The 15762-nt window shown below is 43.4% G+C and overlaps 1 protein-coding gene across 1 annotated transcript in view; it reads right to left on the reverse strand.

Annotated features, from left to right (window-relative positions):
- Positions 1-480: 480 nt before the first annotated feature.
- The window catches only part of LOC149932720 (glutamate receptor ionotropic, kainate 2-like), a 65217-nt gene continuing 49935 nt past the window's right edge, over positions 481-15762 (reverse strand). The window contains exons 8-15 of the mRNA XM_090155154.1: positions 14507-14611; positions 14300-14413; positions 10816-11019; positions 6321-6682; positions 5500-5698; positions 4744-4975; positions 2735-3204; positions 481-2653 (exon numbers count right to left, since the gene is read on the reverse strand). Of these exons, the coding sequence (XP_090011280.1) occupies positions 2813-3204; positions 4744-4975; positions 5500-5698; positions 6321-6682; positions 10816-11019; positions 14300-14413; positions 14507-14611 (1608 nt within the window). The 3' untranslated portion in view covers positions 481-2653; positions 2735-2812. The remainder of the gene's footprint in view (positions 2654-2734; positions 3205-4743; positions 4976-5499; positions 5699-6320; positions 6683-10815; positions 11020-14299; positions 14414-14506; positions 14612-15762) is intronic.

Below are 15762 nucleotides of genomic sequence, written 5' to 3' on the forward strand. Positions count from 1 at the left end.
ACACACTCCTATATCCCGTCTCCCTTAACAATTTCCCTATCATTATACCCCGACAGAATATTTATCTTTTTTTACTACATTTATTTTGTAGAAGTTTAGGATCCGATTTGTCGGTAAGCACGGAGACTTCACTTTCCTCGGCCATTTTGGCATGGATTTTGCGTGAAAACCGCGAGAGGCGCATTTATACAAAATAAATTCGGCAAATATGGTTCTGCTTTTTTTACAGAGGGAAAGGCTATGGCAGATAGCGCATGCGCAATCGTTCTTTTTATCTATAAGATAATTTACCCCCCTGCATGGTCACTTGCGTTGCCCTTTAACGAAGAAACTTCAAAATTTTAGTAACGTTAGTAGGTTAAGAGACGTAAGCATTTCAATGGGAGTAACGTACTTTTTATTTATAGTTAAAATTTTGTATCATATATTGAATCGGGAGAGAACAATTCATCTTTCCTTTGTTTTACCAAAACAACCTCCGATAATTTTCTTTTTTAATAATATTTTTTTCTTATATATATATAGCTTCGTTTACATGATCACTTTTTATACATCGAAATGTCGAAATAGTCAGAAGTGTGCAGAATAGAAACCAAACGCGCGTTTTTTTTGAAAAATGCAAAAAATGTTAAGATATCACGATTTGATTATTTAATGGTTTATTTTTGTTAAATTTTTTTGTTATTAATAATATTTTCTTCGCTTTAATATTTTCCTCATCGGAAGCGTAGAAAACCTGTCATCCAATTTTTTGGTTTATACAATAAAGATCCGTATTAACGATGCATTATCTCGGCCGTTATATTCAGGACGAGGTTATTATCTCCTGCCAGCCGATTTTCGTCATATTTTCAAATCCTCAAAAATTTACATACTTAGAGATACGTGAAAATATTGAAAGAGATATATCCCAGACGATGGCGGGGATATAGCTTGGCCAGGCGTCCGATCTCGGACGATGATGATCCTTATACGGTATTAAAGACCTCAATTTAAAGGCCTAATCTTTTCGCAGTCGCGATGAAAGAGAGCGGGTTCGCTCGCTGAAACTCCCGAACGGATCGCGGTCCCGCCATTCTCGAAGCTTTGACTCCGTAGACGTACGCGACGCGTTCTGGAAGGCGGAAAGGGGAAAGTTAAGGAATTTCAGTGGGCGAGCGAGCCTACTCGCTTAAAGAGGAACTCCGGCGCGCAATTTTAGAAGGTTGAAACGCGCCATCGGCGTAGAAAACGTACTGTGCCGAAATAATCGATCAAGTCTCGCGCGTGGGCCTCCGCGAAAGTTCACGAAGGGGCCAAACCTCCGAACAGACGCGCATTCGGTATTTTTCGAACAAAAAAAAAAACAACTTCAGACGCCATTTGCTCCGAATTCGATTCCGACTAAATCGAGCGTGAGTAGAATCGAAGAGACGACAGAACCGAACAGTTCCGAACTGTACAATATTTTTAGCACCCTTTCTTTTCAGTTATCATATTTTTTTTTATACAGCGTGGTATTTTTTAAAGGGAATTTTGTCTACGTGATTTATATATTTTCTTCGTTTTTAATTTAAACACGAAATCTATTACGTTTGGTGTTTTTTTAAATATATATATATTAAAAAATAATTGCCCGTTCCGGCATGATCACGCCGTTTTTTTGTTCTTCAGTTTCAGCGCTGTTTTTGGCGCTAGTTCACTGTTCCTTCTTTTAATACAGAGATATATATAAAAGGTCGTGATTTTGATCGTTTTTAATTTACAATACGGGCACCAGATGGCACTTTCATCACTAGCGGGAGAAGATTAAGAAGAGGTCGGATTTAAAGCGTGTACAGATTCGATGAAAATAAAAGATCGAAAGAGAAACCCGACGATTACGACATCGATCTTAGTTTTCTTTTTATCGATAAAATCGCGAAAACGAATCGCGCCATTTATATCAGGTTATATAAAACGTAAATAAAACGTACACAGAATAAATCGAAGCAACCTCTTTTTAGTAAGCCATGTTCGCGTTAAGTAAAGAAAGTAGCAAAGTTGAGAGTGTTTGTTTAAAGAAAAGGTTAAACACGGAGAGGAAAACGAAGGCTGATATGTCTTTCTATACATCTTGAGCCTGTCGAAAGCTAGAAGTACCAAAAAACACGATCATACGTCTAGAGTATAGAATATAATACGGCAAAGCACGACCACAAAAGAGAACTGGAGGCTCGTAACGAGAGAGAGAGAGAGATAGAGATAGTTACAATTGACCGAATCATCGTCACACTAACGAATTCGCTTTATATTTCCAAGACGTTTTAACGTTCCTTTCTCCCTTTTCTTTTCGCTAATAATGTCCAACACACGCGATGTTTGTTTAAGCCGAACCACCACCGCGTGAAAGAGTGGCCCGACCGTTACTTAACGGGGAGGTACTGATTGTCCGTTTACACATCATGTACCGACCAAAACGAGGAGAGAATGATCTTATAGCTCAAGTACGATTGAGTCGGTGTCTGTAAAAAACGCGAGAAGTTCCGGCGAGGCGGCCACTCCTCGATCGGAGAAGAATTTCTGACATATTCATAGAGAGGGACAAGGCAACCAGGGAATGTGTGTGTTAATGCGTGTGTTATGGTCCTCGAATGTGCGGATGAAAAATCGCCGCATCGATTAAATGAAACTTCTGCGATGGTTAGTAGAGAAACGGAAAAAGGTGGTGATTAGTATAGAAGACGGGGTTTAATAGACAGGAAAAGCTTCTCACCTGAGCACCATCGTTGAAAGAGCGAGAATGGAACGGCGTTTGGTGGCGCCGCGCGTTGGTCGGTGGGTGAAATCTTTGTTAGCTGGCTCTGAGTTGTTCGGTCGAGTCCTCGATGAAATTGACGTCGTTGATACCGACGTGTCCGGCCTTGTAGTAGGTGCTGTACTCGTATCTCTTGGTCAACTCCATGGAGCTGACCCGGTCGTCTCGGGGCGTCGTTTTCGACTTCCATATAAACTCGCAGAATGCGATAATGCAACCGAGTCCTAGACCAGCGAGCAGGATAACGAAGACACCTCCGACGTTGGCCATTCCCAGCTCGCTCGCGAGAATGGTCGTCTTCTTATTGGCTTCCTCCGCGCAGCGTAAACCTCCTTTTTTACGCCACCATTTCTCCTTCAGAACGTGCAACATGCCTTCTTCTTGGAGTTTCAAAATGGCGCTAGAAAGGGGTGTCCGGTATGGAGAACCTACGACAACAACGATACGTTAGACTTAACGCGAACGGCGGACGTCAAAGCGACCCGTAATCATTCCGAAGAATCTCCTATCAATACAACCTATCTAAACATACATTGCGACGATCAATTGGAAACTCTAAAGGGGGCTTTGTAAGTTCCTCGAATCAGAAACGATGAATCAAACGTTAGGTGGCTACTGGTCCAATTAAGCACTATCTTCGTTTCCAATTTCGATCTGCCCGAAGTTATTTTCGGGTCGCTGACTCCCAACCCTTTTATTATTGTAAGACTTTACGCAACGAGTCTTACAACATTTGCCACTACAACGAGAGAAAACACCGCGAAAGAAAACTAAAAGAGACAAATTGTCGCCCTCTGACACTTTCTCCGAAAAAGCGAAGACTATCTTTAGTTCGACAACTTCGACGAGTAATAGATAGAGTGATAGAACCTTTTATTACAAAAGTGCTTCGCCGAAAAAATCACTTTAACCTTCCCAATATATATATATATATATATATATATATATATATATATATATATATATATATATATATATATATACACATATATATATATATATATATATATATATATATTCCAGTGGCATCAAGGACTCGCCACCACCCTCCGACACGTATAACTAGGCCAACTTATGTAAGTTCACTTAAGACGTAGGTCAGTGGTAGTGACAAACGCGTATATTCCTTAATTATACCATATGTAACATAATTACTCATAAGTATGCCTCTGTATAATATTTCCATTGAAAAAAATTCAATGAAACCTTTTTCACGTGGAACATACATTGAGCGGACCCAAAAATGCAAAAATGCTTATAATCCTTGCGCTATTCAAAAGGGTATCATGGAAATGAAATCATGTGATCGCGAGGCATACTTATGAGTGATTATGTTACATATGATTATACTAAAGAAATCAACAAATGTAGGGGCAGTTAGATAGATGGAGACATAAAGGTTTTTTTAAATGAGGTTCCGACGGCGCTTATAACGTTACGTAAGTCCTTGTATACGCCACTCTTTGGCAAAGGATTTCCGAGTAATCCACTGCGAAAGCTGCTTTTTTTCCTCGAGCTTCATCTTTTTATCAAAGGTTTTCTCCGTAGCCGTGTTGGCCCGCGGAGCGAGCTTCTTCAAAGAGCTCTTTTTAAAAGGATTAAAGTATCGAGAAAATGACGTCGAGAAATGGAAAAGATGAGCGGGGTGTGAGGAAAAGGGCCATACCCTATAGCCCTCTTCATTTTATAGCCGTCTTTATCTCGCTATATCCGGTCGAAGGAAATAATGGATTTTCAGATGAAAAGCGAGGTACGTTTCAAAAATTCTATCATTCTTAGCACCTCCCTTCGTACGTCTCCTAAGAATACGTAATGCCGAAATCGGCTTGATGTACAAATGCTGTCGATAAATCTTTATACGTCAAAATGTATGATTTTGTAACTGGAGATTGTTTCCTCGGGCTTTGATACGTAATTTAATAATGGTTTTTTCTTTGTTTAGGAAGGAGAGCGCGTAAGGTTCTTACCAGTAGGTGTCGCTATTCCGTATCCTTTAGAATCTAGGAGTCCTCCGACTTGCGTGAGTTCACATTTTCTTTCCGTGATATACTCGATCGAAGTGGATTCCATCAGGAAGGCGTACTGTTCGTCTCCTTTTTGAACGCGCTCGATACCTTTGGCGTTCGAGTCGACGAAGACAGTCGGCCTGGCTGATTCCATTACGCTCCACATTCGCTTGTAAGTCGGAATTTTCGATTCCTTCGAGAACGAACGAAGTAAAAATAAGATAGAAAATCGGAAATCTTTTAAAAGTTTCGGCGACACACGGGACACGGCTTAGAAGATAAAAAAAGCGAAAGCGTGTCTGAACTTCCGAAACGAATAAATGAAAATAAAAAGATATAAAAGTATAAAAATCGCTTAGTTATTTTGAGGGGCTTAAAAAGAGGGAGCTAAAGACGTTCGCGGTAAGCGCGCGCGAATATCCCAATGTTTGCCGTTATATTTTTTAGTGGTTGAATACAAAAACAAACGTGAGAATCGCAAACAACAACGAATACAAAAGGTGAAATTATCAGCGAGAAAAAGACGAAAGCCAGTCCTAGAATTTGCGCTCGGATAAATAATAGATCACCTCTAGAGTTTACCGAAAATAAGAATCGCGTCCGACAAAGCGTAAAAGGCGAGCATCGAGGATGAATGTACCACTCGTATCTTCATCCGGGCTTATAGGTCTAAGCGAGAACTACCGGGAAAGCGAGAAGATGGAACGCTTATCGTACCTTGAAGAAAGCCTGAGTAGATCCCGATCTGACGCAACCGTAATGAATACGAGATTGTTTGGCCAAATCTTCGGCGCTTTCGATGGGCGACTTCATGCGTTCTGACGTCAAGAAAGCGGCCAAGTTGGCCGTGTAAGATGAGATCATAATGAGAGTGAAGAAACCCCACGTACCAGAAAGTACGCGGGTGGAAATGGCCCTGCGGACGGAGAAAGGTGAAAGAGGAAATTAGATCGCCAGTGACAAGGGCCGCGGAAAGGCGGGAAGGGCCCCGATTTCCTCAGCCGCGTCAAAAGGAGGAACCGAGCGATGAATGACGTCTCCCAGTGGCGTATCTCTTTCTGTCGGACTGACGGAGCGATCCTAAAACGTCGTAAACTCGTAAAATTATACTATCAATTGCGGAGTCAGCTATTGAATTACCTCTCGCGGCGGGTAAACATAATTTGCCCGCTGTCACCAGACCCGCGCCAGCTTCAATTAAAAGGTAATCCCCAGCGGGCCGACTATTATGACCGCTCGAGGTTAACGGGAAAAGGAATATTTGGTGGGAATAAAAGGGATCTTGGGAAAAGGGGGTTAGTCCAACTTAATTGTTTTCTTCCGTAATTTGGTAATTTTAGAGCCGCTCCTCTCGACCAACTCGAGACTCCCAAAAATAATATTTCGTAAGGCCCTCGTTCTACCTAATTTAAATTCCCTCTATACCCTAAAGCGTATTTTAAATTTGCATAGTTCCCCGTCGTTTCGGTATATACTCCGCGCGATCTTTTTCCGAACTTCCGTCTAATGGCGCCGGTAATTAGAAGGTGTATAGTTACCTCGGACACATATCGCATCCTTGCTGCATGAGAGAGCCGATAGTGAACCAGAAGCTGTTGAGTAGACTGAACTGGTTTTCCAGGAGAGTCGGTGTCGGTTCGCACGGGTGAGGGTTGACCCATTCGTAAGGTGTGAAGCGGGCGACGACGAAGAGTAGCATACTGACCCCCAAGTAGGCGGTGGCCATGTACACCCACACTTCGGGAGAGAGCGGAGCCAGAAAAGAGAAGAGCTTGGGCTCGTTCTTCTTGGGTTTGCGGAAGAGAATGCTGATGCCGAGGTTCATGAAAGGCATCGTGAAGTCGACCGCCTCTTCTCGAACGTACGTGATCGTTAAGTCGGCCAGGGCCAAGTCAGCTTCCTGCGCCCAAATATCATCGACACGGAAAAATTAACGCCCAATATTCAACCCCGTCGAATACCGCGGAAGATATTTACGAGCCATACGAATATAGCTACGTCGATCTCTAGAGGTTTACATTTTATGGAGGCTTAGGTTTAGCGAAGTTTGACCTTCGTCGATTCCATGATCTTAATATACTAAAGCGAACCACCAACTCGAATCGAATCTCGAACAAAATCAATCGTCGAGGCATTCGCGTGTTTCGCCGCGAAAAGAAATGCCTTCCGCTTAATTAATAATGGCAGAGTGGATTCCTTCGAGATGGAACCTTATTGCCCTACCGAATAAGCGAATGAACTATAACGTCGCCTTCGATTTCAATACGGCCAAGGAATGCTCGAGAGAATGGAGGGAGAGACGGCTGATTCGATAGAAATTGTCTAATTTAAAGGCGTATATCAACCAGCGGTTTCGTACTCGGATCGGATATGCCTATAAAAGGGTGATATTCCGCGTGAATATAGAAACAATTCGGTTTAATACTTTCAGCGGATTATTTGGCCGTCTTTAATCGAGAAAAAGGCTTTCGCTTAAAACGCATCGGTAATTAAATAAGCTAAAAGCTTTTTCCGGAGCCAGACAAGCCGCGGGCTTCGGACAGTTTTACCGTCGAGATTAGATCGAAGGAAGGAAGGGAGCTATACCCTAAAATGGCCGTAGCGTGATAGAAATAAAATAACGGTCGTTCTTAAACGACCGAAATCTAATTACTCGGAAGCTGTGTTCATGACGGAGAAATCTAAATCACTCGATTGTCTCTCTTTATCGGCGGAAGAAAGAAGAAAAGAATGGCCAAGCGGCAGAGACAAAGAGCTTTCTGGCGCGCCACCCGCGACTACCTGACACCTAGCTCCGAGAGGCGAAGGAGCAGACTGTACCTAGAGCCGCGCCATACGCCTTAAAAGTGTAAGGACGTAGGAGCGCGGTCTATCTCGGAGCTTTTACAACGTTAGCTAGCGGGCCGCTCTATCTAATGGTGGCCCTCCCCTTCCTTCCTGTTTTCCGTATCGCGGGGTGTCACCTAGGGCCTTCTGCGAGAAGCTTAGAAAGAACCGCGACGGGCCAAGCCGGGATCGCCTTTTATGTTTTTCGCTTCTTCTATCGGAGGAAGTTGGTAAAAAGTTCCATCTCCAAGACGACGGAGCCCGACTGAACGGACTGAAGAAGAAAAATACATATAGGGGAAAAAGAGAGAAGAAAACCCGTCCGACGAGTTCCAATTTCACTCGTCGCGGTTCTGGTAATCCATCCAGGCCACTTTGCAGCTACGGCTTTTCCTCGGAGCGGCCGGGCCCGTCTTATTACTATCGATCCAGCGAGCTGGGACTCCCCTCTTCGCGGCGCTCTTTTTATACCATCAACGTCGGTGGCCGTCTCCGGGAACCAACCGCGTTCCAGCAGCCGAGGCCTTAGCGCCCGGAACGAGCCAGTTACGATACAAAACGGAGGAGAGGAAAAAGGAGGAGACGCGCCGTGTTCCGAAAATATCGGATTAAGATGGCGCTAGGGATGCTTGATTTGTCGCCCCCGGCCGCGCTAGCAGCGGCCCGACGATCAATGAAAAGCGGAAAGTTTATACAGTCCCGTCTGCAAAGTGTTTTCTTTCCTCTGTTATTTTTTTCGGCGGAATAAGGAAGGGGGACCCGAAATGGGGCTGTCAGTGAAAACAGACGACCAGGGTGAAGGGAACGCTTGGAGGCTGCATTTCGTAATATTATCCTAAACTTCGATAAAAAATTTGAGAATTTTATTTTTGTATACGCTGTTTGGTTCGGTTGTATACGGTTTTGATACGTACGAAAAAATGTATACAAGTCGAAACTTTTCCCGTTACGGAAAGTCTGAAATTCTTGATAGCTATCCGCCTTCGACAGCCGTATACCGAATGGGAAAGAACGTTATCATAGGGCTCATCGAATTCCAAATGCGTTTTCGTCTTTTTCATTACCCGCGCGTAACCGATATAAAAATAAATATACGAAGCATCCGAGATATTTGGGATTTTTTTATATAAAATTTAACAATAGAAAACTGTTGGACAGATCGGCCGTAATTTGGTTCGGGGAGCAGTCTCCCGCTAGGCTAAAGAACGGGCGCGATATAAAAGGCAGGATCAGCGTAAAGTTCCGAAACATTGGTTCGCAGCGCGCCGAAATCGTCATAAATTTGCTCTTAAGATTTTCCAGTAAACAGAGGGAAATCGCGCGCTAAAGTCGCCCTTATATTTGCAAGTATAAATACGGGAACTCATTCTCTCTCTCTCTTCCACTCCGTGCCGCTCCTTCTCCTCTTTGTCTCCAGGGGTCGGGGTGTTTTCTCGGTATCAAGAGCCACAGCCAGAGGTTTTGGAACTCTCAATCGAGCTAATGTTTACGCCGGAGAGAAGATGGAGAGAGAGAGAGAGGGAATGGCCAACAACGCGTCAGAAGTGTAAACGAAGGGACGAGCGTGGCGCAACATATTTCGGCACGAGCCAGCGTTTCGGATCGTTGATAGTTGGCTGGTAGGTACTCGCGTCGTCAACCCCGACTAGCTGGACGTCCTCCAGCGGGAAAGACAAATGTATCGGGCGGCGGCGGCGGCTATAATCACGAGGGAGGTGGGGTCGTAGGCGAATCCGCCGAGGCCTCGGACCGCACGCGTTTATCACTCTGCCAATGGCCAGGAACATAATCGCGGAGCGGTCTCTCCCGCTATCTGGCCCTCGCGAGTCATCAATTCCTCGGTACTGGAAGCCGGTGGACGCGAGCGCGGAGCTATAGTCGACCCGCTATTTTCCATCGGAAAAGGTCATTAAACGATACAAAGAGAGGGACGGGAGAGCGGACAATCTTTATCCGCGCACCCTCTTGGTTATATCCTTCTCTCTTTCGCTATTCTCGTCGTTCTCAACGCGCCGCTTTAGGAGGATGCTTTATTCGATTCGGATTCAGCGCGGCATTAGCCCCGCGCGCCATTATTATCGGAAAGACAATAAGCTTACGACCAGAATCGCGCCTCTTCCTCTCGGCCTCTCAACGCGCCCTCCTCAACGCGTATTCCCTATATTCTATAGAAAACTCCCGGCAACTCGATCGAGTGCTGCCCCATTTTGCGTTTGTTTTCTTATAAATGGGTTTGGTAATTCCTCGAATCCTCGTTGCTAGGGAAACGAATATCCATTTTCGGGGCTCAATTTACCGTACACGCTTTTTTTCTCTTCGGAATAGAGCCGAAGAAGCTAAAGCCCATCGAGATGGAATAATATCGCCATCGGGGATCTACATATTAGGAAAATACATTTATTTGCCGAAACACGCGCGCCCATCTTTCGGCAAATCTGACCTATTTCGGGTTGTTAAGAATTTTCTTTAGACTTTATTGCCTCGAAACTTACAAATACCTCGCGTAAAGGCGATGGATAGAAAATTATACATCGGTGTTTACAAAACGGCCCGAATTTCGGAGAATGCCCGCGGTGTCGGTAAAACGCGTGATTCGCCTCGAAACTTTGTAATCATCCTTCTACGCCATTTTCAAAATTATTCCAAACTTCGCGTAAGACTTCCGCTTAAGATGCGTACGAAACTAACCGATATATTCTCTCTGTCTCGCCCCTAAAATCCGCTTCGCCTCGAGCGTTTTGGCTTAATTAAAAGGCTTTCCGATTAAGAAAACACCGCGTGCAACGCGAACAAAGGAACGCCGCGTTCTATGGTTCGAGGATCAACAGTTATTCCAAAGGAAGATAATACATGGTAATTTACCTCGACGCTTCTTTCACGCGGCCAGAATTCTTAACGAGTTCCATTAGGTTCCGTACTATGGCTTTCTAAATATAAAGCGTATAGTCTAACGCGATAGTGTACTATCCGAGGCGCGCCGGCAAATATTGGCGAGAGTTTGTCGCGAGGACCGTCTGGAATGATAACATCGAATAGAGGACAATTGAAAGGATCAATGTTCCGAGCCGGGATTTCGGGTTTAGCTTCGGGTATAACGAAGACAGTGCCCTCCGAGTAATGGAATTAAAGGTACGCGGAAACGCGCGCGTTAAGGATAAGGGGCGCAACCTTAAGCGGAGAATGCAAAGAAAAAAGTGTCTTTCTTACCCTGTCAATGAGCTCCCGGATCATACCATTCCATTCTCCCTTATCGTTGCGGGACCCGTAAGAGTTGTCCCGAACGAGACGGAATTCATAATGAAATTCCAGCAATTTAGCGACTTCAGTCATCAAGTCGACGCAGTAGCCGTGGAATCGATCGTTGCCAGTCAGTTTATCCGCGTTGTCTTTTAACATAATGTAGGGATCGTTCTGCGTTAGAGAGAAAGCCAAAAATGTACCTCCTTGTCTCGCAATTTGGCGAACCCCGACCCGAACCGCGCTGTTGTACGATAAATTACGTCACCCCGAGACTGCTAATGTCAGGAACTCTTTTTATTTAGCCCCGTCAATTAGCAGCCCATCACTGACGTTTACGCCCCTTTAAAGGGGAATTGTCACCAAAACCAAAATTTACGAGGTTTTTTTACAGAATGATAGAAAATATATTCATGATTATGTCTCTGAAATTTAATAGTTATTGGGAAAGTAGTTAAAAAGTTACGCTACTTTTTCCGCAACCTACATCAAACAGCTCCAAAATTTCAGAAATCGCGGTTGAACCCACGTGCAGCGCCAAAAGAATGAAGTGGCAAAAATTTGAGAAAGGGCGGCGTGTAAGGCATTTTAAAAACACGATAAACTACAATCTACGAATATAACTCGGTTAAAAAGCCAAGGAGAATGTCGTAGCGGACGACAGTTCCGACCGAAAAACGATAAAACCGGGGAAAATAATATTTCATCCAGGAGATGGCGCTGCAGGTAGGTTCAACCAAGCGGTACTGAGATTCTCGAGTCGGGGGGGGGATAAACCACGAAATTTGGTTGCTAATAATAAATTCAATACTGTAAATATTAACACGAAATTTTTTGTATAACCATTTTCGGACGTCCTCTATCCATTTAAATGGTTTTAACCAATTTTAGGGTGGTGACAATTCCCCTTTAAGTATAAATTAATAATTCTTTGATATCTTCATTTAGTGTGAATTTTTAAACTCTACATAACCGCATTTAAAATACAAATAAATGTGTACAAATATTCGAGTTTTTAATATCGATGGTTCAATCCTATTTATAATAGGAAAAAATGTTAATGTATTTCATTTTGAAATGGAATTTCATGACGTAAATTATTGAACAAATTTCGAATAAAATATTACTCTTATTTAGACTAAGAAATGTCCTCTATCCATTTAAATGGTTTTTAACCAATTTTACGGTGGTGACAATTCCCCTTTAAAATAGCCCGCGTATATCGTGTTCGATAAGCTTAATCGTGTCCCCGGCTTAATATTATCGTCGAATTGTAATTGATCGGCCCGCGAATATATTTTGTCAGTTTTGAGGTGATGAACTAAAGAGTGTCATTGCCTTAAACATTTCGATTAATGAGCGTAGAAAGAAGAAGAAGAGAGGAAATAGGACGTAAAAAGGAGACTTCTGATTTCTGACACTCTTCGCAGCCAGACAGAGCCGGCGCGGGATTGACTTTAACGCGTTCCCGCCCATAATATCACTCCTCACTCTATCAATTTTTCTCGCAAATATTTCCCCAAACGCCATTGAAAATGTCCCCTTTCGCCTCAACGCTAAACGCTATTCCCCGTTTTATTCCTAGCTTTCTATCTTTCAGGAGCCACCTGGGCCTTTTTAGACCCCTGGAATACGGCTTATCGCTAAAATACTGGGGGTTCCCCGGGCTTCACTTCGAATCCGCAACGACGACGCGTTAGCTCGTTACGCTTTATACGCGAAACGTGGCGGGAGCGTGTTTCTTGGTCCAAAGTAGCGTTAAGAAACGGCGAGCGCCGGATATACGGCGCATCGGGGCTATACGTAATATTCGACAATTCGCATCTACCCTTCTCCGGATCGTAAGCTATACTGCAGCTAGGAAAGCTCTCGTCCTTCTCTCTCTTTGACATTTTGGTAACGCTCGGGGGCTTCCTTTCCTAACCGGAAGAGCGCGAGGAAAGAGGCTTTATCACTATCTCTGGCCCGTATAAAAAGGTGAGACGCGCCCTTTTCAATACTGGCAAGACGGAAGAAAAATAAAATTCATGAATAAAAAATTGCTTGTTTATTTTTTCGGTTTTTTCTTCGCTACCTTCCTCGTACGGCGCGGCGCGCTACGGAAATCCTCCGGTGGGTAACGCGTCAAAAACGTTAAATCGCCGGAGTATTATTTAAGAAATATAAATAATAAATTTGAAAGAGAGGAAATATCGTCTTTATGAAAAAAAAGCAAGTGTTCTATGTGTATATTGATAAAAGGCAATAAGACTCTCTAGTTCCATCAACTTTTTTCAAAAAAATTTATTCCTAAAAACATTCATACATGTGTCCCGTACTCAAACGTGCGTAATTTAAAAATGCGTACAATTTTGAGCGTCTTTTAATAGAAAACCAAGATGTAAGACTGTTCGTAAAAAGAAATAGATAACGGAAAGTTTTAAAAGAGAGAGAGAGAGTGAGAGATACTTTTTTTTTAAAGTGAAGCTTAAATAGGCAAGAGTAGAGGAAGATTGATACTATATTTTTAAGAATCGATTTGATGGGCATTTAAGTTTTCCGTTTTTAAAATTACTGAATTTACGCCGAATATGTTCGTTTAGGTTTGGATGAAATATAGATTACGTTACCTCCATATTTAATAACTAAACGGGATATAACCGTTTTTATTATAAGCACCACCAACATCAATTATCGTTCATCTTCCTATCCTTATAGTCTTAGGCGACTTTCCGTTGTGACGCGTGCGTTTTAGTTCGTAAGTAAGCTAGAAACGAAACCTCAAATGGTCAGCACCAGAAAACGCACCACAGAACTGCCCGACATTGTTATTTGCATCTGCCAGTAAACATTCAATCAATCTTACATCATTGCCTTTAACAATGAGGAGAGACCGCGCTAAAAAGAACCTATTATCCGCGGGTTCTTTTTAACAAAGTCTATTCTCAGAAGGACATAATTAATTCGAGCGGTATTGGATGGTACGTATACGCCGGCGACATTGTAGCAGGGGTCGTACCATAGAAGAGTATATATATATGTAAGACCATAAGGATATAATATTGTTACATAAGTGTGACACTTCCTATTTTTCACATGCTATTCACGAGACAAACTGCATTTCGGGCTTCGTCGCCGTTTTGCGTCCGCTTGCTAACGCGTCAAAGGCAGGCCCCTCTTTCTCACTGGGCACTCTGGACACGTTCCCAGGGCCCCGCGATCGATAGGAGCCCCCTAGTTCCTGCCAGATCATCAAACGATAACCGATAAGGTAATAAGGACCCCATTATCCTAATGTGCCCAGGGCCTCCAATAGGTTAAAGACGGCCCTGGTCAAAGGTAGCTAGGGGGGGGGGGATTTTCTTCTTGTGATGACGTCACTCCGTTACTAGCTCTCAGTAAAATATTCCCCAAAATGACAAACTTATGGAACAATATTATAGACTGATGGTAAGACCTAACGAGCCGTTCTTACCAAGATGGTAGTCACTTTGAGGGTCCTGTTCCTCAATGACTGAATCACCTCCTGATAGACAGACGTGTAATTCCTGGTAATGTTGATTCCATCTACTGGATCCCAAGTGCCAACCTGCAACCAGGGAATACAAAGGAACCGATTGAAACCACGCGTATACCATTACCAGATAACTAAGTATAAGTAAAAACAACAAATGAGACTTACTTTAGTCAAGCCTTCTCTCTTTAATTCCACGCAATCCAAAACAAACTTCACTCTGAGGCCGTCGCTGTCCAAAGCCACTGGGCCCGTGGTACCGTTGAACATTGTCTGTTCGGAACAAAACCCAAGAAAAGTCGGATGTTAAAATCCCTAATTTCCACGAGCAAACTTCCCGCACCCTGATATGGAGAAGAAAAGTAGACGTCAATACGAGAACTATAGAGCTAGTTTAGAGCCCACTCAACGTAATCTTACGCGGCATTTTATTCCGTCGAGTCATTTACAAAGAGATTCGAAAGCGGATTATTTTAAATATGCCGTTAAAAGAACACTCGAAAGTGTTTAAAGAAAATTACGAGAAAAAGGAAACGCGAATAAATCACCTTAAAATAAATGAGCGCGGGAGTCTCGTTAAGCGCAGCCCGATCATTTGAGCCCTTCGAAAACGGATCATTATAAACGTCTTCGAGGAAAAGAGGGAAGAAATTTCCTTTCGTTGAAAGAGAAATATAAAGCCTCAGAATTCGAGGCAAAGCGCGCTGTCGATATAAAGTTACGCGGTGACTGCGGGTTCATTTCCAATTTGAATATTCTTTTGAAATTTGACGACGGGGAGGCGAGAGTGGCGAGCGACGAAGAAAGAGTTTAAAGGAAAAGTCCTTCGACCCCTCCCCACCCTCTCTACTTCTTCCCACTAATTGGCGTTTTCCGAAAATTTGGCTTTTTCGGTCGATTTGCAACTTTTCCAAGCTCGCGCTACCGGACTGAGAGCTTTTAGATTTTCGACTACTCAGCGAAAAAACAAAACAAAAATCTTTAGCAAACGTAGCTCGGGGCTGCTTCCCTTTTAGTTCCGAAAACCGCGAACAAACAGGGCCACGAAAGAAAAACGAGAGGCCCGAAGGGCGAATGGCCATACTAGCCGGCCCCAAATATGAAAGATAAACCACGACTGGTATGGCGTTCACGCAGTCGCCGGTACTTCGGTACCAAATCAGTATAACGGCAATAACCGCGGAAGAGAGTGTTTCCTTTACTTATTCCCGCTTCCCGACAATCCTTTAGTCAGACTGGAGCGGCAAAAAAAAAAGATGGTCGGTGTCCCCGCGAAAGAAATCGTACCCTTTTATATTGTCACTCTATTAGGGTGGCGCGGAGCGGGTCGAGGCCTAAAGCCAATCATCTTGTTCAGCGAACCCGCCTGAGATGGATCGTGCCAGCTCTTCGAGGCGATTCTGAATAACAATAAAAATATTTCT

Source organism: Leiobunum rupestre, chromosome 8 (genome assembly GCF_980474605.1).
Source record: "Leiobunum rupestre chromosome 8, qqLeiRupe1.1.hap1, whole genome shotgun sequence".
NCBI lineage: Eukaryota > Metazoa > Arthropoda > Arachnida > Opiliones > Sclerosomatidae > Leiobunum > Leiobunum rupestre.